The sequence below is a fragment of the Abramis brama genome (assembly GCF_963993115.1).
Source record: "Abramis brama genome assembly, chromosome: 21".
Classification (NCBI taxonomy): Eukaryota; Metazoa; Chordata; class Actinopteri; order Cypriniformes; family Leuciscidae; genus Abramis; species Abramis brama.
In genome coordinates this window covers 12,427,342-12,448,982 of record NC_139983.1, presented here as the reverse complement: position 1 = coordinate 12,448,982, position 21,641 = coordinate 12,427,342, and the positions used below count along the sequence as shown (strand labels likewise).

The window sequence follows — 21,641 nt, the reverse complement described above, 5'->3', positions numbered from 1 at the left end:
AGCCAATAAAATTATAAAGGCTGTTAATAAACATAAATAGTATATGGCTATATTCAAAAATATGAATATGCTATTTGAATGAATGTTTCATAACATTTCTTAATATTTGTATGTAACTTTACACATGATCTTTCAGTTGGCTTATTGAATGTTTTTAATGTTATTTATTGGTTCTTAAGACTAGGAAAACAGAGTTGAGAGAATGGAGATGACTTCAAAAAGTGTGGCGAAAGGCAACGTGGAGGTCCTCCAGATCTATAAACTCCTGCAATATGTACGGGAGAAGAACAGACCACAGATAAAAAAGATGGTCCAAATGGGGTTTTCCAACCTGATAAATATGACTGAACCCAAACAGGGACTCAGTGCCTTGTATCAGGCAACTGTGGACCGTGATGAAGACCTCGTACAGTTCCTTCTGTCCCTGAAAGCCCAGCCTGACATACAGGACAAGAAGGGCTGCACACCAATGATGCTGGCTGCACAGTTGGGCTACTACAAGATTGTGTATCTCTTGATCAAACACAATGCAAATGTGACACTCACAGACGAAGAGGGGAAAGGTAAAGAACACATTTTTAGAAGTGCATGTTATGTAGCCTAGGCCTTGATGAGTTTGTCTTTATACACCTGTTGAAGTGTCAAAATATCCCTTGAAAAAAAGACGTGCACTTATTTGTATTAACTGTGCACTTGCTTCAAATCTTAAAAGTATGCTTTTAAAAAAACTGTCTACTTGCAAATAAATAATATTACTGAAATATGGCAACTTAAAGGGATAGTTCACCCAAAAATGAAAATTACCCCATGATTTACTCACCCTCAAGCCATCCTATATGACATTCTTCTTTCAGATGAATACAGTCGGAGTTATATAAAAAAATGTCCTGGCTCTTCCAAGCTTTATAATGGCAGTGAATGGCCGTATGAAGTTTTGAAGTCCATCAAAGTGCATCCATCCATGATAAAAGTGCTCCACACTGCTCTGGGGGGTTAATAAAGGCCTTCTGAAGTGAAGCAATGCGTTTGTGTAAGTAAAATATTCATATTTAAAACTTTATTGACTAAAATAACTAGCTTCCGGCAGATGGCCGTATGCATCGATTTACGGTGAAAGAGTGACCCTTGAACTTGTCGCACAAAGTAATGATGAACGCGGAAGCACAGAGGATAGAGCGAAACAAAACACCAGTCATGAATTAGAAGTCTAAAACGACAATTTTTAAAGAGAAATGCCGGAGGAGCTTGAGTTTGTTGCCCAGACCAGTTTGTTTGAACCGCAAGAGGTGTCAAAGCTTACGTTACTCCTACATCATACATTGTCAAGTGTCTATTGGCGTAAGTCGACTTGTGTAGATAAAGTTTTAAATATGGATATTTTTCTTACACGAACGCATCGCTTCACTTCAGAAGGCCTTTATTAACCCCCCAGAGCAGTGTGGAGCACTTTTATCATGGATGGATGCACTTTTATGGATTTCAAAACTTAAACGGCCAGCCATTATAAAGCTTGGAAGAGCCAGGACATTTTTTAATATAACTCTGATTGTATTTGTCTGAAAGAAGAATGTCATATACACCTAGGATGACTTGAGGGTGAGTAAATCATGGGCTGATTTTCATTTTTGGGTGAACTATCCCTTTAAGTGTACTTAGAGAGTACACTTTCCCCCTGTTTCACAGACTAAAATGCATATTTAATCTGTTTTAACTGAAAGCAACTTACACTGATATATCTTAAAATATGTCAGTGCCATTGTTTTGTCTCAAGATGCACAGTAATGTTTTTTTCTAAGGCATGTTTAAAAGCTAAATGTCCCATTTGAACTAAGGCCTAATCCTGGCTTAATCCCAGTTTGTGAAACCAGGCCGAAATGTATTTGATTATAATTTTAACTGTATTGTGTTAATTGATATTACATTTAAAGTTAAAATATTTTAAATGAACTAAACAAATTCAAAATTACAAAAGTGTAATTGCAAATATATTTAAATACATGACATACAAGTTTCAATACAAATTACATTAAAGTCCATTTTTGACAATAGAAGTAATTATAAAATTATATAAAAAGATGTGGATAAGCACTCTTAAGTTCAGCAAATTATGTTTAAAATAATGTAAATTATTAAAGCCTACATTTAATTAAAAAACATATGTAATTAAGTGTCAGAAAGCATTACATTCAAACTAGAGCGGTACTTATAGTGTACTATATACATATACTATATATTTTTAAAGTTTATTATTTCATAATGAGTACTCTTTTTAAAGTGTACTTTTTCTCAAGGGATATAACCCAGCCATTAAAATTATTGTATAGATGCAAAATATGTTTTTTTAATTCCTTTATATAATATTTTAATTCCTTTCCTTGGTTTTATACCTATTCATTCATGCTTGACGGGGGAAATGTAGAATATGTGAAACTCAGTGACTTGTGTTGTTTCATTTGTAGGGCCGCTGTTCTACTGTATCTCTCCATCTAAAGAACATGCTCTCTGCCTGCAGATGGCGCTCAACAGCAATGCAAATGTCAACAATGTTTCTAACTCAGGGAAGCCACTGCTTGTGTTCGCTTGTGAAAATGCAAAGGACTGTCAAGACTTGTGCATTCGCATTTTGGAGAAAGGAGCTGATCCAAATGCAATAGATCAGGTCTCAGATCATAGTTCAAATTAATGTTCCCCGACCAAAAAAAGTTATACATAGATGATTCAAAGATCTCTTTTACACAGATATAATATTACAACATATATATAAACAAAAACCTTTTTTTGGAATGGAACAGTTTATTGAACCTTTAGTAAAAATAATTGATAGGCATTTATGGCTCATATAATATGAGAGAATATGGAGCTCATACTTGAGGATTTTATTCAGAGGCCCAAACTGAGCAAAAACATGCAATTTAGAGTAGTTGCTAATATTAACAGTCAAACCAAATATTATTCATACACCAGATATATTTTTTGATATATTTTTTTACTAGTGGGTGCTGGACACTATAGTTAATTTATGTAAGTGAGGATAGTAAAATAAAGTAAACGGTGACATATTATACCCAAACATTCTTAATACAGTAAAATGTATACAAATTTGGGACCAAAAATGATTCAGACACTTTGACCTGACCATGTTTTGCTTAAGTGTTTTTTTTTTTTTTTTTTTAATTAAGCATTGCTTGGTAATTGGTTGACCTAAATTGGTATCTAACTGTGTACTTACAGCTGACAGCTATTCAACCTAATTCATTTGTGAGACAGTCTAACAGAAGGATGGCCAAAACCAGTGAAATATCAACTGATTTGATAACTCTGAGTTCTTGTCATATTTTATTACCATTTTCGAAACTATAGCGAATAAACTGTGATAATGTGAGAAATGTTGAAGGTGTCTGAATAAATTTTGGTTTGACTGTATAAGGCCAAAAAGTAATATGACATTCTGAAGCTTGTAATGTAAATCATTGAGATCTATAATATAGATATATATATATTGATATATTATATCAATAGAGCAGACTGCTTACATAAAATGCATATTGGTTGTCACTTGATATCTCCCAATAATATGTCTTAGTAAGATTATGTTTAAATGCCTGTATGATTAAAGCTCTGTATTATTTATTGTGGGGGTTAAACATATAATGCAATGCAATATGCATTATTACAGTATATAATGATTGATAGATGATTGAGAGCCTGTTTGATACTCACATTTTAACATGATTTTAAAATTTCAAACATTATAAAAGTTATTCTTATCTTTACCTTAAGAAATCAGTAAAGATTTCACAGCAAGAAGGCATGTGCACCAAGACCTGAAGAGGGACATTTTTAGAACTATACTAAAAGGCCTTTTACTTGCTAAAAAAGTATCAATCATCAGAAGTCATGTCGTAGATTGTGTACAACAGGATTTTGAGCAAAGTTTTGATCATGTCGATAATCTAGAGGCCTTCGAAATGTGTATATCAAATATGATACAGTCCGCACTCGGCTTTATAATAGGTCAGCAAGAAAATGTGGATTTTGATGGAGTTGAATCAGTATAATGTGTCATGTTTTGGCTCCCCAAAGGTGACACGGAGCTCTGCACTCATGGAGGCATCTAAAGCTGGTGCTTTGAAGCTCGTCAGAGCCATTTTACAAAAAGAAGGGAATCCTAACTTACTTGATGAAAAAGGATGGTGCGCTGCCCACTTTGCTGCAGAACGAGGTTTCCTTGAGGTGATGCCATGGCATTCTGAATAGCACAAAATCTGCCATTGTTTAACTTTGAAGAATATTACTATCTCTGCTTTATACAGGTTTTACAGGTGCTGTCTGCATACTCTGCTGACTTGGGTATCAGCACTTCAAAGGGTGACACACCATTGCACTTTGCTGCTGCTGGCGGCTTCAATGAGTGCTGTAGATTCCTGGCCCAAAGAGGTAGGCTGGATCTAATGTCTTTCCATTATTCACAAGAACAAGTACTGCCTTCATTAAATGGGTCATGAAATTTAACTCCCCAGTTTAAAATATGACGATTTGTTTTCAAAACTTCTGAAATGCCAGGATTTATAATTGCATGTCAAAAGAAAAACTATTAGAAATGTGAACTAGTGGAATTTGTGTCTTTTCACACTGGACGGTATTAAATTAAACATCAGAAAACTCATTTATTCAAAATACTAAAATTACTTTGCTGCCTTATTCATAGCAGTACTCTTTCTTATCTGCAACAGGATGCAGTCCCAAACTGAAGAATCTGGAAGGTCTTCTTCCAAGCCAGGTCGCCAAAAACAATGCAAACAAAGCTGCACTCAAGGAGCTCAAGAAAGCAGAGAAAATATACAAGAAGCTTTCTGCGCCTGATGCCGTAAACCCCAATGAACCCTGGGCCGTCACTCTTCACGACTGGTCCTGTGAACATGAGGCAACCTTGCGCAAAGCCTTTGAAACTGCTGAGGGACTAGATAAACCTGTTGAAAAAGTTCCTCTGGAGACATTTGTGTCTTTACTGCATGAGCATCGAGCTCCTGTAAGTAACGAGAATCTGCAAAGGATCATCAAGCAACATGATATAAACCATGAAAGTGTCATCAATTTAAATGAGTTTTTTAAAGGCCTCAAGTACCTCCAGAAGGCCTTTGTCATCTCATCCTACGCTCCTAAGCCAGGCAAGAAGGAAAAGGGTGGAAAGGAAAAGAAGAGTGCCAAATCTGCCATGCCATTGCCCATATGCACAATGCCACCTGAGCTGATTTCCAGAAGAGAGGACAGTGGACTACCTTACTACATGATCGAGAACTACCAGCCGTTCGCTGACACCAAACGTTTCAACCGAGACCGGCCGCCAGTTCACCCCATTGAGAATGACTCTGCTTGGTATATTGATGATCCTGAAAAGGTCTATACCAACATCAATTACTGTGTGAAGACTGGAGATATAGATTCTCTTAGTCTGGCATTTACCCAACTAGTGCCTGTTGATATCAAAGATCAGTTCTTTAAGACGCCACTCATGACAGCATGCAACTGTGGCAACTACCAAGTCGCTAAATTCCTCATTTCACTGAGGTAATGCTACTAAGAAAAATAAAGAAATATCTTCTTTTGTTTACACTTTTAGGGCCCTATCATACACCCGGCGCAATGCAGCGCCAGGCGCGACGCAAGTGTGTTTTGCTAGTTTCAGCCCGACGCAGTTATCATTTTCACATCCTGCGCCACGTTGTTTAAATAGTAAATGCATTTGCGCCTATTTGTGCGCCCATGGGCGTGCTGGTTTGAAAACGAGGTGTGTTCAGGCACATTGTTGGCGCGTTGCTATTTTGAGGCAACTGAAATAGACTTTAGACTTATGACTTTAGACCAAGTTTCAGTTAGTCAATGGCGCAGTATTTATTTTTTGTTATTTAAAGGGCACATTAGTAATATGCGCCTATAGGCGGGTCCACAACGCGTGTACACTCTGCTTATTACACACACAGGGTGCGCTTTAACCTCGCGCACGAGCAGATCCGTTTCCTCGCTAGAGAAGCGTTGAATTTTTCCGCTTGCAAATTCTACCAAGTAAATAGCGAATCCGCTATGACGTGAGCGCAACTGGCTTTTAAAGGGAATGGGAGATGAGACTCTGATTGGTTTATTGCATGTTACGCCCAAAACACACCCATTACTCATTAAGAGAATAGGGACAACCCTTTTTCCCCGTCGTTAAACTAGCAAAAGTGGATTCGGACATGCCCTAAGTGCACTTGCGCCATGCACTCTAGACTATGCGCTTAGATCGTTTAAGTAGGGCCCTTCATGTAACAAGATGATAGACTGTGTCATTTGAAGAACATTGTTTTTTTTATCTATAGGGCTGATGTCAATGCAGTTGACCAGTTTAACTGGACGCCCCTCCATCATGCTTGCCATGCAGGTCATGTAGACATTATCAAGATGCTGGTGCAATCTAGAGCCGTGGTGGATGCAGTGGCAATGAATGGAGCAACTCCACTCATGAGAGCTATTGAAAGCTGTCGGTTCAGCTGTGTAGAGTATCTCATCAAAGCTGGAGCCAAAGTCATGGCAGAAAACAAGAGAGGTACTGGTTTTGATAATGAAATGTCTGTCTCTACACTATAGTTTAGTTTAGGGTTGTAGGCTAATATTTTTTTAAAGCAATCATTGTGTAATGCGACCTGTTGTTATTATTTTAGGTCATTGTTTTAAAAGTGTGTTTGTTGGATGACAACAGATCCTGTTATGGAAGAAAGAGTTGATTTGAGACGTATGCAATGTTTTGGTAGTTTTAGTGCATTTTAAAATCGAAGTTTAACTGCTGCGCCAAGCTGAAAGTTGGTGCTGAGAACCATGTGAAGAATTTTGAAAAAGTGATCTAATTATTGAGAAATGTGTCCTAAAAAAACGAACAATTTTAAATAACTGTTTTCTATTTTAATAGATTTTAAATTGTAATTTATTCCTGGATTCTGTGATGAAGAAATAAATTAATCTGTTTCTTTAATTTAAAATATAAATATTTTGTAACATTATAAATGTCTTTACTGACACATTTGATCAATTCAATGCATCCTTGCTGAATAAAAAATATTAATTTCTTTTAAAAATGAACTCTTACCCCAAACTTTTGAACAGTACTGTATGTATATTAACTTTTTGTATAATTTTCCCACTTATTTGAACAACAGTGCATTTCTTTTGTGCTCACAGGGCAAAATTGCTTGGACATTGCTATAAAGTATGGCGATGCTAGAATCATTGCGTTGGTCATTGCCAAATCCAACAATCTTCAAAATGAAATGAAACCAGAACCAACTTTAAAGCCAGCATCAAAACCAGCTTCTTCAGGACAAGGAAAGGTGGAATAAAATATCTGCCTTTCTTCCTATATTTAGGCATAGCTGGGATGTTTAATAAGTTGTCTTTGTCTTCTGCAGATTCGATCATCATCACTTTCAGCAGCTGTGAAATTAGAGCTAAGAGAAAATATCATAGTTAAGAACCCAAAGTTCAACATTCAAAGTGGCACCAACAAGAATGACATCAGCTTTGTCCCCAAAACCGTAAGACAGTAAAACTCTTTGACAGACAGACAGACAGACACTGTATATAGATATAAATATCTGTGGTTTTGCATGTGTGTTTTTAATTTCTGATGTTTTCTGCATTATAGCTTTGGGGAAAACAGCTCACCGACAGCCCACAGCACACTGATAAGAAGAAGGGAACGCTTTGATAAAAAGATGATTCTCAAGGACTTCATACACTTTAACAAGTATCTCAGACCTGAATGGGATGGGGCGTCTGGGAAGGGAACAAATTAAATATCTCAGCGCAATAGCTGATTTCATTCAGAGCTATTGTTTGTCTTTTTATTTCTGACAAATTAGTATTTCCCAGACTTGTTTGACTTTAGTCACTTGAGCAAAAATGAAAGATAGGTAAAGAAAGACCACAGAAAAACCCTATAAATCCCCTCCTTTTTTGACATTGGATAAAAATAACCTTTTTTAGTCAGTCATTGAGATGCACAGTGTGTGCTGCCGTTTGGAATGATGCTATACAAGCCCCTGACCGAGAGCACCACCTGCTCTATAAGCCATTTTCCTTTTCACGTCTCCTGTGACTGGCTTTAATCACCAACCCCCACTGAACACAGGAAAAGAAGATGGCAGTCATATATTTCAAGGTAACACATTAATCAGTGTAGGTGATTGTGTAATTTTAACTGAAACATGCATGTACACATGCATGTTTTAAGCCATTAAATTGGCCTGTAGGTGGCGGTCAGACACAATAATACAATTTACAGTTTTTCACAATTGCTAAGACACTATACTATAGAAGACCTAAACCCATCTGTCGAATAAATCACTCACTAAAACACATTTTGCACTTTGATTCACTTGTGTTGCAAAACAGTAAACACAGCAAAAGTTAAACACAGCTACAACACAGCTGTCATCTTTTACACACAACGACTCAAAATTGTTCACACTTGTTTCTAATGATGTGACCAAACCAACTGTACAAACCCAGCTCAGAGTGCACAAGTGCATTAAATGTTGATACGAACAATGAATAGAAACAATCTGAGAGGGAGAGGAGGAAGAATATGTGTAGGAGGTGGTGGACGAGGAGGAAGAGGATGAGGAAGAGCAAGGTGTGGAGTGTTGTCAAGGCAGGATCCAGCACACCAAGAGACAACATTGCCTGTGCTGTGATTTGGGCAAAGTCCTCGGGCCAGACCCAACGTGAAGACGTGTCAGAGGCACAGTGAATCTGTCAGTGACTTTGATTTTGCATTTGCACAAGTCTTTTCAGTGTACTGTAACATGCTTTTCATTTAGAGTTTTTTTGGCTACTGTATTTTTACAGTATGCACGTGCTGAATAAACAGACATTCATTACTATAATATGCAATGCAATACTAGCAGGATATATAGTATACAATATGTTTACCTTAGTTGCGATTACTATACTTTTTTACGAAATTACTAATTTTGTTTACTGTGTACAGTTTAAAAAAACATTGCTCTGGATGTTGTGTTCTCCATTCTTTATGTAGTGTCTAATGAATGCTCTGTTGTGTTTATATATTGACTGATGTGTGTATGATCTGAAAGCATTGTTTGATATACAGGTGAAATGGGTTTGAGCCGATTGTTTGATTTTGTGAATGTAGTTTGAAGATTTGGTTTTGTGTTTAATGTTGTGAGAAAACTGTAATTTAACTGGGCACACATCATGCTTTGTTGTTAAACGAATGGAAGAATCCAACCCACATGGAAAGAACCTATATGAGGATATATGCGCATATATGAAACCTATATACAGCATATATGCACATATATGATAATATATATGCTGCATATATGCGTATATATGCCACATATAGGCAAAATTGAGGTGCATATATGTGCATATACAGGCCATATAGGTCTCCTGTATTGCTTCTTTATATCCACATATAAGCCCTTTATGTACATACAAGATATGTCTCCTATATAGCTCATGGCAGGATCTGGTCATTTTGTAGCTCATATCTCACTTTGGCAACTGTCATACATGATGCCTAGCTCAGCACATCTATCAATTCGAAGCTCACGGAGCTGAGAAGATCAAAAAGATAACTTTATTTTTTTTCTGTTCAGTTTTTTGTCTTATTTTTGTTCTTGTACTATTTGATTGTTCTTAAGTAAATAAATAATGTAAATTTCTACATTTTGGGCTTTTATTTATGTTGCCTATGGATTTTAATAATTTTACTAATATATAGGTAAACATATAGGTGCATATATAGGTGAACATATAGGTGCATATATACATGCATATATGTACCTATATAGGTACATGTATGCACAAATATATATGTACACATATATCTACATATATGTGCATATATGTACATATAATATAGGAAAACGGCCAATTTTATATATGTCACATATATTAAAAACCTATATCAAAACCTATATTAAAACATATGTTTATATAGGTTATTTCCATGTGGGAATAGCTGGCTGGTGAAGTGTGATATACATACATGTGTATATATATATATATATAGATATATGCAGAAAAAACAAACCTCTGGAAGCAGTTATATGCAAATACATTTTCTTGTGTGACGTCACAGGACACCCAATATCAAAACGAGACGTTTTTGGAGCTTGATTAAATAAATTATTTGTTTATAATGAGGAAATGATGGAAAATGTAGTTTTAAATGTTGTTCATCTCAATTGTAAGATGAAACCTCAGAAATTCAGAACACCTGCAGATTGTTATTCCCAGGCTCTGACTCGGCACATTCATGTGAAGGAGACGCTGCAGAGTCAGCTGGAACTCTACCTGTCATTCCATACTGTGCAACCAGATGTGATGATAGTTCAAGTGTCTGTTGCAGAAAGGACAAGACATTGAATGTCAATTCTTCTGAGCTACAGACAGAAGCTGGACAATAAATGAACAGGTTGATTTCCATATGAAAGACTCAATCATACGCCGGGACTACTTAATAAAAGCAACGCCTTAAAAGGATGAGGAAATGATAATCGGCTCCAGTACAAGAGGTAATTGTCTTGATGATGTGGCACTCAGACACACTGACCTAAGCTCTTAATCTTTATCTCCAAAGGGAAAAAAGGGGGGATTGGAAAATGAGGAGGGATGAATATATAGAGAAACAGATGAAGGGTAATCAAGAAAAGGAAACAAGTATCATTAAGTCCAAATGTTATTCTATGACATTTTAGTTTTATAATTCTGGTCCTGGAGGCTGATTGGTCAAAACAGCAAAAAAAGTATAAAAAGAAACAACTATTATACAAAGAGGAACAGCATACAATAGAACATTGACTGTATCCCACAATGCAATATGCTCGACTCATTATTTGAACATTATTTTTACCCCCCAAAAAAAAAATTTGCTAAATTAAATTTGTTTCAAAGACCATAACTGCACACTAAATTACATGAAGCTTGGTGAGGTCATGTCACACACACACACAGAAGGGAACAGACAGATGGTAAGGTGAAATGGTTTATTCAAGTAAAAGCAGAATGATGGGACAACAGTGGGAATCAGACGATGGTGACAGGATGGTGACTTGATAGGTGATGAAGACTTAGCTGGCGATGACTGAAGTGGAAACTCTGCAGGTGAAGGAGACAGACGGGACGATCTCAGGGGAGCGTTCAGGTGAGGAGTCTGACTGTTTACATAGGAGTAACGTTGACGAGACCAGACCCTGATGTGAGGGTGATTGATATAGGCTGTGTTGATGAGGGAGTGCAGGTGCGTGTGATGATCAGCAGCAGGTGTGGTGATGGCTGACTGAGTGCAGGTGGGGACCAGAAGGGATGCTGGGAAATGTAGTGCAGACAGGTTACCGAGTTGGTGACTGAGCTGGTGACTGTGACCGGTCATGTAACAACAGTGCATTTATCAGTTGCACTTTATTTCAATGGTCCAGTTAGTAACTGAATTACTCTATAATAAAAGTAACTCGTTACCAGGGAAAGTAACTATTTGCGTTACTGTTAAAAAAAAAAAGTTGCTATATGTCAAAGAATTTGGATTTTTTGAGCAGTTTTCACAAGTCGAAATGAGTAGAACAGACAGGTGTTTGTACATAACTTTCGATATTTATTGCACGTTGACAGATATAACATTATATATGTTTTATATAATTAGTTTATTAATTAAATTAATAAAAAGACAAAAAGACCTTGAGATATGGTTGGTAATTGTACCTGAATGAATTGAAAATTAATTTGCTAAATTTCAGATTAATATATTTGTTTTCCTTAAAATTTTAAACATTGTGCAGTTTGGATGTCCTGTATAAACAAAATTACGGATTATGTTTTTATGTTTCCACTGTTCGGTCGCGTCCGCGCCTCACACACACACACACACACACACGCACACAAATGTAAACACTTTGCGACTTTTCGATCGCGCCCGCGTCTCTCTCTCTCTCTCTCTCTCTCTCTCTCTCTCTCTCTCTCTCTCTCTCTCTCTCTCTCTCTCTCTCTCTCTCTCTCTCTCTCTCTCTCTCTCTCTCTCTCTCTCTCTCTCTCTCTCTCTCTCTCTCTCTCTCTCTCTCTCTCTCTCTCTCTCTCTCTCTCACACACACACACACACGCACACAAATGTAAACACTTTGCGACTTTTCCGATCGCGCCCGTGCCTCTCTTTCTGTTTCTCTCTCTCTCTCTCTCTCTCTCACACACACACACACACACACACACACACACACATATAAACACTTTGCAACTTTTCGATCGCGCCCGCCAACTTTTCAGTCAAGATTGCTCCTGACTCGCCATCTCTGCTGCTTCATCGAATCTCTGTTTAGCTGGTGTGTGTGTGTGTGTGTGTGTGAGTGAGTGGCGCGTGTGCTGGCATGTGTGTAAAAACACTGGCTCTGATTGGCTACCATGAAACACATAACACTGCCTTAGCCCATCATAATCGCTTACCTCGTTATTAACCCACCTCCTCACTAGCTGTGCGAGCCAGGGGTGCGTTCGGATTAAACCGTTTATTCAGTCAATGCATAGTAACGCACCGCATTTAACGTCCAGTAATGTTAACGGCGTTGTAACGACGGGAAAAGTAAGTAGTTAGATTACCCCGTTACTGAAAAAATAACGTCGTTACCTTACGCCGTTCTTTTAAACGGCGTTATTCCAAACACTGCCAGTCATTAGAGTATTTGTAGACTGGTTCAAGTTAGTAGATTAAGTTGACATGCACTTGCAAAGTTACTTATAGTGAGTTGAATGTCTGTTTGGGGATCATCAAAATAAAGTGTCAGCAGATATTAAGCAGACAGTCCACTAATACTCTAATGACTGGTAGTTGACATGCAGATGCTAAGTTACTTATAGTTATTAGAATGTCTAAAGTGGACTATCGAAATAAATGGTTACCCTTTTATCATGGAATAATGCATAACGTTTCAATTAGCAATAGTAAAAATAGAAATTGGACGCCATAGTAGACACCAATAAATAAATAAAAAGTTAATTGCACTTTAATTCTCACAGTTTGACTTCATAACTCACAGCATGACTCTCAATCTCACAATTTGACTTTTTTGTGTTTACTATATTTCACAACTTACCTTCTTTTATTTTTACTCTGAGGTGGAAATGCTAGTATTATATTCTGTGTCTGTAATAAAGCAGAGCTTCTTGTACCTTTTTGATTAGCCATATTATGGTCTAAAATACAAAATTGTAAGAGACCATCATAAAAGTAATGCTTAAGCAATCAATTACCATTGTTACCTTAATTCGCATATTAAAGTGATTTGATCCTATTTGACATCTTCAGGTACTTGATAGTGAGCCATTAAGTCCTTTAAAAGCTGTGATATTCCATGCAACAGCAATTTGCTGAATGTCATATCCATACGAATTATTAAGATGCACACATGATTTAGGCCGGTGGCTTTCTGTAAATGAGCCTCTTTTTATTATTTCATATGGATTTTCTTCAATATATAATTATCTACATCTGCAGCCGTGTGATTACGCCTTCACAAAGATGGGGATATTGTTTCTGCAGCTTATTCAGAGTTCAACATGTAATCATCGTTAGTAGGCAAATGATGAGGTTAATGACAGATTTCCCACCTTTTTTCTTTTTTTTTATTCTTTTTTTTTTTACCATGAGCCACATAGAATAAGGGCTCTTTATGACGTATTGTGGGGGTGGGTTCTGGCAGTGCTAACTGACAAGAAAGACTGAAGGGAATCTGGCTCAAATAAATGAGCTTTAATTGGTAACAGTGTGGGTCCTGTAAATGTGCGCTTGTGTCAAAGAATTCAGGATTAATCAGCACTCGCCCTGCTGGTGCGAACAGAAAGAGCTGCAATGATATGTAAATCACATCTCATAATAAAAACTAAATTCACAACCTAATCTGAATTTCAATATGCCGAACTTCATTCTGGATGACAGCGGCATCTTCAGACAGTATAAGCAAGACTTGGATGCTAAAGACAGCCGTAATAGTCTTGTAAGTGTAAATCAATATATTCAGCAGGGTCTCCTGTTTGTTGGTTGTTGCTCTAACAAGCATCACTGTCTCATTTGTATGTGCTGAGTCAATATCGACATCCTCTAGCAGTTCTTTTCTCGGTAACACTTTCTATGAAGACCATGCTTATAATGAATTATAGCTTAGTTTATACTAGTTTATATAAGAGTTGTAGTTACATTTATATTATTTTTATAATTACTTATATAGTCATGCATTTGCTTTTTCAATGCACATGCTCATAATCCATTATACACTGATTTATGACACTGTCATATGGTTCCATAAATGTATTTATAATGATGCATCCCGCATTGCTATAATGCTATTATATTATAGTTACAATGAAATTATAGTAATCTGTCAAATAAGTGCACTGTTATTAATAGCCATGTTGTGTTCTTATAAATACTTATTGTGAGTGATTATACAGTTACTAACCTCTATAAATGCATCATTGATGGCTTTAGTCAAGTGAAAACATAGGATGCAATTTTCCTAAAGCAAATGCTAAGAAATCATGAAGATGTGCTCATTATACATTTTAAGTTTTTTACTTGTTAATGTAACTAATGAACAATAATTCCTGTAATAAAATAATGGGGGTGGGGGTGGGGGTGGGGGTGGGGGGGGTGTTACCCTTTTCTCCTCTGCTGTCTAAACAGGGTGTGTGTGATTTGTTGTACAGTGCATGTTTAAGCTAGTCGAACTGCTCTTTAGACAGTGTTTTATCTCCGAAGAATCCTGACCTTCATCTGTCCTGCTGATTTAAGTATCCAGATTTTATGTCTCGATTTGTCTTAATGTAGTGAAGCACTTTGCCAGATTGTTTTCTACCACTAGCGTACTGTTTCTCTCTCTTTCAGCTCCTCCTTCGCCAAAGTCAAACACAGTAACACATTCTCCTCTATGCAAACACACTACACATACAAAGAACAGTAAGCAACAAACTTTTAGGAGCCATTAAACAATCAAATAAGTGCTATTGATTCATTCCCCCTTATCTGAATCTCCAAGTCTCTATAGCTAAAGTGCTTTTATCCGATCTTGATCCTATTAGGAGATCAGGGAGCCTTGATGCTTGGGGCAAGAAACAAAAAAAGTTATTGGATATCTGAACAAGGCATCAATTTCAGAACCCTCTAATGTCACTGTTTGTATTCACCTTTACAAACAGTAACATGACAAGAGAGAACAACTAGGCACTTTGGCAAACTACTGCTCCACTACATATTTTATAAGGAGAGCATTTTGTATAGATTAACAATGAAATAACATTTAAACCATTAAAAATAAAGGTTCTTCATTGGCATCAGTGGTTCCATGAAGAACCTTTACCATCTGTGAAAACTTTTAATTAGACATAATAAGGCTCTTTATAGTGTAAAAGGTTCTAAAATGTTTGTCACAGTAAAAATGGTTCTTTTAAGAATGATTCACAGAAACGTTCTTTAGGGAAACCAAAATGGTTCTTCTATTGCATCGACATGCATGATTTTGGAACCTTTATTCTTAAGAGTGAATGCATACTTATAGAATGCAAAACACAGTATTTAATGAGGCCATGGGAACTGACGACATGGTCAAATTCAAACAAAATCAAACAAAAACTTCTCAACAACTGTCATTTTTTATTGAAGAACAAACAGCTCCTGAAATATTTGGAATGTTGACACAATTTTAATCTATCGATGCTCCCAATTTCAGAAGGTTTCCTTTGAATATTGTCATGTGGGTGACTCTGAGGTTGATAATCACTTCTCTGAGGCCACAATCTATTAGGTGATCCCCAAGGTTATTTACTAGAGTGTTAAATGAGAAGGAAAATGCTTCATTTTGCAATCACAATAAATCATATGGAGCCAAACAACCCACTGAACCCATGCACTCCAAATTAACATATAGCAGGGATCAATGAGATCTAAATCCAAAAGCAGCCTCGCCCTAGTGCTGAGGGTCATTGTGACGTTAGAGAGGCTCGTCATCCTGGATGAGGGCGGGGTTATTTACACTCACTCCGAGGCTGTATGGCACGCCCTAGTGTTGAGGGTCATTATGACGTCAGGTGGGGGCACGCCATCTTTGATGAGGGATGAGGTTTTTTCACTCACTCACTCACTCACTCCAGAGCTGTGTGCACAATCACTAGGTGACCCAAATCAGTGCTGAAGGAGGCAAGGCGATAGTAACATCCCCAACGTGGTTCATCGAGTGCAAGGTAGGTGTTTTTCTTTGTTTTTAGCCGAGCTTTTGCTGTAGACGCTCAACTCCCACAGGTTTAGTTCGTTATTTTTTGTTATGGTGTAATTTGTGTTTTTATGTTCGAGGAAGTTTCGGGGATATATGTCATAGCTGTAATTGAGCGTTTCAAAGCGTCGGCTCGTGCTCATGCCTGTTGTGTGAATTTCAGCACCACGGACAGCGCTCGTTAAGAGACGCGCGCCAAAACAGTAAAAATAGTCTGAACAAGCACAAAACTAGTTATTTAAACACCGAATTAATTCTTTTGTGGAAGTCAAGCCTCCATAGTACAAAGAAACGGTCTTCTTTCGAATTAATCATAGATGTGCCCTAGTTTTTGAGCAGATTGAAATAATGAGAATGTCCTTTTTTTTTTTTTTGATTTGCATGATATGCATTATGAAATTAATGCTCTCTCAAAAAACAAGTAGGGTTATTCTCGACTGTATTTGCAATCATATGCTGTCGAAAAAAAAAACAATTCCAAAAAATGTTAGAATGTACTCTGAAAATGAGAAGCCATGCTTTACTAAAAACCTATTAATTGGTTAACAGTGTTAACTTAATATATATATATATATATATATATATATATATATATAAAAAGAGCTAAATTATTGTAAAAAAACAAACAAACAAAAAAAACCCAGAAAAATGTCAAAACAAAAATACAGCATGTATATGTTTCTTTGTTAAATATAAATACACATTTAACTAAGCAATATATGTATACCTTTAAAGTATACATTTTTATAAGAAAAAGATACAAAATCACCTTTTAATTTATGGAAAAAGGGAGTTCTGAGAATTTCCTGTGTGAAGGATCACATTTGATGGATTTCATTTAAAGTGTTAATTTTATCTTTTTTATGCTTTATTTGGTTATCAGTGCATTGGATTGTTTTGTATTACATTTATATTATCTTATTATTATTTATAGCATTATTTTGTGATTTGAATGCAGTTGTTTATTAACATTGTGCTCTGTTTGCATGTCCATCATTGACCATAGTTGATGGAGAGGCCAGTTTTGATGAACTTTAACTGATTGTGTGGCATTTTACAGTAAAAACTGATTTTAATGGCTCATATATATTGATATATTAGCATTAATAACATACAGTCAGCAAAATGCCATACCATAATGCTTGTAACATCATCAATGTAATTTTTGCAAAGTTTACCATATATAAGCTTACCCTCCATGCTGTTATGTTTTTGAGGCTGTAACCTCATAAAGCAAATCTACGATTATAATATAAGATTTTATAAATTTGTTGATAGATTATTAAAGTGATGGAAGTCTCAAATCATACATTAAAATACAAAGGCATTTAAAGGTTTAGCTGCTCTCTATTTCAATCAAAGCTGCCAAAAGTTCATCACATCTCTCCGTGTGCATTGAGCCATCAGACATCAATTGTTCAAGCAGAGCCTTGGGACTTGTAATGTTGGCATTACTCTTCTGTTTTGGGGGGAAGTAGCCAGTACGGATTGCATAACTGTTTATCTAGGCCAGGGTGTGTTTCTTCGTCATCAGGTCTGTTTACAGCTTTATATCTTCCAACAGGGTGTTGGCACCGAATTGTTCCCACGGAGAGGCTGGTGACAACAGAAAGACACTTTGTTTTAGGGTTCACGTGTGGATGTTTGAGGAAAACGTGTCGTATTTTTGCTTTATTTTTAGATCAGTGTCGATATGATCCAGTTTTAGAAAATAACCGAGGTGCTTGAAGCAGGTGAAAGTGAAAATTTTGATTGCACACTCTACCTGCGTGTGTTCAGTGCCAAGGGACAACACAGCGTGAAGTCAGCACTGCTTTTCCTAACACATGGTGTTTAAAAAGATGTGGCGTATTTGTCTAGAAATGATTTGGAGGGTTATACACAGCCTTGAAAGGCAAAATTAACTGCTGTTTGCCTAATTTTGCGAGATATTTTCCTTTTTAAAAATACATTTTACATTGTGACCTGTACAGAAACATCACATCAGAGACTATGATATAACACGCTCCTTAGGCTGCAAATGACTTTATTGGCCGTGTTGACGGCGCCGTATGTCAAACAGTCAGCATACAAATTGTCTGTTCGCTGGAATGTTCTCTTCCCTTGATGACTTTCATGATGACTAATGCCGTCCATGCTGTGCACATGACAGGCTCATGTTCTGCTCTAGGCGTTGCAATGCTAACATGTTCAGGCTCCTCTGTAGGGTCAGAGAGATAGTTAGCAGTCCACATAAATGAATGCGGCTGGTGGCTTTAATAGATGGCTTCGTACAAGCTACCTCCGCTCCATCAGATTAGTACACTGGGCTTTATCCCTTCCTGAATGGGACACTCACTTTGGTTTTAAAGCTGTAATCCCCTCTGGTAAAGATGATTGCTTTGAACCTCCCGAACGCTGCTGCACTACACAGCCAACGCACTGACACAAATATGACAATTATATAATCGTGAAGTTTTTGAATAATCATTCCATACTTGAATTCTTTTTTACGGTAGCGATGTTCAGCAGGTTTTTGTGGCGTCCTTTTGGGTTGCGTCACTTGTCTGTGTGTAATCTTTGGCATTTACCCAGAATAGAAACATTTTCTAAGGGCAGACTTTCATATTTTTTTCCTCCTTTTCAAAAAAAGGGACATGTGGTCTTTGATAACACAGCACATTTCACGGCTTGTTCTTCGTCACCGTATCGTATCTGCTGTGTGTCTTCGGCTCGTCACGGGGCAAAACACGGGTTGCATCCTTCTAAAGTTTGTGCAACCTGCTTTTATGAATGTTGAGAACAAGTCTTAGTTGGCCAAAGACAAATTTTCTCAGTTTATTGTAGTGCCTTTCACAATTACATTGCACATGTTTATGCTTTGAATGTCATTCGCAACCCATTTTATCTGAGCAAGTATTTTTTTAATGAAATGTAGATTGAGACTTGATTTCATCCCTTAGGAATTGTTTGGCTTGTGCGAAATATAGCATTTGGAGCCAAGCTGTTGGAGGGGAGAGTCTTCAAAAGTAAGAAAGATTCATGATAACAGGCGAAAAGGAACATAGTTGCAGAGCTGAGGATATTACTTATTGATTAAAGATTATAAAGACAAGCACATTTTTATTTCAAATAACGTGCACTGATGTTTTGCATTGCAAGACTAAATGTGCACTGAGAAAGTAAAAAGAGTTGTTTTATATCACAAGTTGATTATTTCATAGAGTACACGTTTTAATAGTGCTCTACATATGTTGTTTATAATGTCATGTGGCCTGTGGCGGCTTATGGTACAGTGTTTTTTGGCCTAGTTTTTTTTGCTGCTGTACTTTTGCCTCATGTTTTATTCACTCTTTCTTCAGCTTTAAAATTTCTGCCATGGATTTTACATGATCTTACGGACTGTAGCAGTTTTTGCATTTGTATTGCGGTAGAGTTTTATGTATTGAGCCACAATCACACTCTGAATATCAAGTACGATGTAAACCCTAACGCTCAAAATAATTAATTGGTTTGAGTAAGGCAAACTTAAATTAATATTAATAATTATAACTAATTATTTTATGAGTATTTAGAACTTTCTTTTTCTTTTGAGTTTCAAGAAACTGACACATTTTAAGTAATCTGAATTATTTCATTGTTTTGAGTATAATGAACTTGATACTTTTAATTTAGATTAACTTAAATTGAATCGAAACTGGGCTTTCCAGCAGGCTTATAGCACTCAAAAGGGAGAGTATTATTATTTTTTTTGTACAAGATTAATATTAAATCGGACATTTAATCAGTGTTTAATGTTTTGCTATGCTAATTTAGATGAGTTTCTGTTATGTTGGGTTTTTTAAGAGCAATTAACATGCATTGTTCAAAATAAAAAATAAAAAGTAACTGATTGCCTCAATTTTTTTGAGTTTTGCCAACTTATTCGGTTTTGGATGTGTTGTTGTTCCTCTTAAAAGCTTAAAAGAGGAAATATAATGCATTGGTATATACAACACTTCATTAAAACGATGTGCGTTTGCATTGTTATGGAGATCCGTTGTTGCATTTTGAGTTTTGTTAATGACTTACGTTCAAAGCCTGTTAGAAAATGAATTGTTCTTCTCTGGAGAATACCTCCTCTGGCACACTAAAAGTGTTCCCTCCTTTTATTAAAGCTATTTGATACATAGTCAAAAAAAAAAAACCTGATAACGTAATGAATAATAAAAAACAGGAATTACCGAGCACAAATAACTCTGCCTGTGTCAGAAATGAATTCCACCTTTCTGCATCACCTTTGCTTGCCGTCCCCATACTTGCCTTTGGCAAGGAGAGAGAAAATACTCATAGCACAAATATGGCCCTCGGTTAAACTCTCCATTTTCCCACTGATTTAGGACCAATTCCCCTCCCACGGAGTCTGTCTGCAAACATAATGAGAAAAATGCAAAACCGATGTCCGATTTTGTTTACAGACACAATATCTCCAAAGCAACACATGGGAGAGCATGCTGGTTTGGAGCTCTCTGATGAAGAAAGTTTCTCAGTGGAGGGCCGGCCACTGCTCCAGGGACTCTCCTTGATCCTGGGATCAGGGCTTTAATGAAGATAAGCCTGTGGTGTGTTGGAGTTATTGCCCAGGGGTTTAAGGGTCATATGTGACCAGATGGTCCCTTGCGAACTGAGCAGAATGAAGCCATAGCCCTGAGCATGGGGAATTGTGGGATGGTGGGGTTGGAGGACGGGACCTTTGGAAGCAGAGGGTCTGGTTAAATATGTTGACAAGCACATTTTGGTCACGGGGGTCACCACAGAGCTTTAGAAGTACATTGCGTCTGCTTTCTCTGATGTTTGTTTTGAATAACATATTATATAATTGATGACCATAAAACCATCAAAAAAAAATGTCAGTATTTTTTATATACTATTATATTATTTATTAATATTTTGATTTGGCCTTCATTTTCATATTTTCAGTTATCATTTTAATCATTTTAGTTTAAGTTTTAGTAATTTAGGCGAAAATATTTTATTCTAACCCCCTAACTGGATTTCGTTTTCATTTTGAGCCGACTCCGGGAAAGTTTTCAGTCCAGTGATCCAGTAAGCAAAAGCATTCAAACAATCAGTCCAAAACAATGCTAATATAAAGAAAACAGCCCACCGCTGTATGGCCAGATGATCCGCAAACAACATTTATCAGCTAGATAAAGCAAACCAGCTTCTGCCTAGTAATATTTCGATGGATGTGAATTGTAAAGGTGATTGCGGTGACGTACAGGAGTCGTACAGTAAGCATGCCTGAGCCCGTTATTAATGATGCGAAAACAGTATCAAAAACTGATCACACATTGTATTTATGCACAGACACAT

The 21,641-nt window shown here is 36.8% G+C and overlaps 2 protein-coding genes across 3 annotated transcripts in view; both read left to right on the top strand.

The window, feature by feature from the left end:
* Window positions 1-214: 214 nt before the first annotated feature.
* On the top strand, window positions 215-7,775 carry ankef1b (ankyrin repeat and EF-hand domain containing 1b). The gene is made up of 9 exons (XM_084097883.1): window positions 215-563; window positions 2,460-2,659; window positions 4,084-4,233; window positions 4,314-4,437; window positions 4,734-5,568; window positions 6,357-6,583; window positions 7,213-7,361; window positions 7,440-7,565; window positions 7,676-7,775. The coding sequence occupies exons 1-9, from the start codon at window positions 308-310 to the stop codon at window positions 7,736-7,738; spliced, it is 2,130 nt and encodes a 709-aa protein (XP_083954009.1). The 5' UTR covers window positions 215-307; the 3' UTR covers window positions 7,739-7,775.
* An 8,353-nt stretch (window positions 7,776-16,128) lies between these two features.
* snap25b (synaptosome associated protein 25b) overlaps window positions 16,129-21,641 on the top strand; it is a 45,103-nt gene continuing 39,590 nt past the window's right edge. The window contains exon 1 of one of the 2 annotated variants that reach the window (XM_084096469.1): window positions 16,129-16,278. The gene's annotated coding sequence lies outside the window, so the exon portion shown is untranslated. The remainder of the gene's footprint in view (window positions 16,279-21,641) is intronic. The other variant, XM_084096468.1, reaches the window with a different exon arrangement.

Bases quoted from the DNA above. Each gene is read 5' to 3' on its own strand.
- ankef1b (XM_084097883.1), top strand. From the start codon at position 308: ATGGTCCAAATGGGGTTTTCCAACCTGATAAATATGACTGAACCCAAA. The intron at 564-2,459 runs GTAAAGAACACA...TTTCATTTGTAG, and splicing joins CACAGACGAAGAGGGGAAAG to GGCCGCTGTTCTACTGTATC. The intron at 2,660-4,083 runs GTCTCAGATCAT...GGCTCCCCAAAG, and splicing joins ATCCAAATGCAATAGATCAG to GTGACACGGAGCTCTGCACT.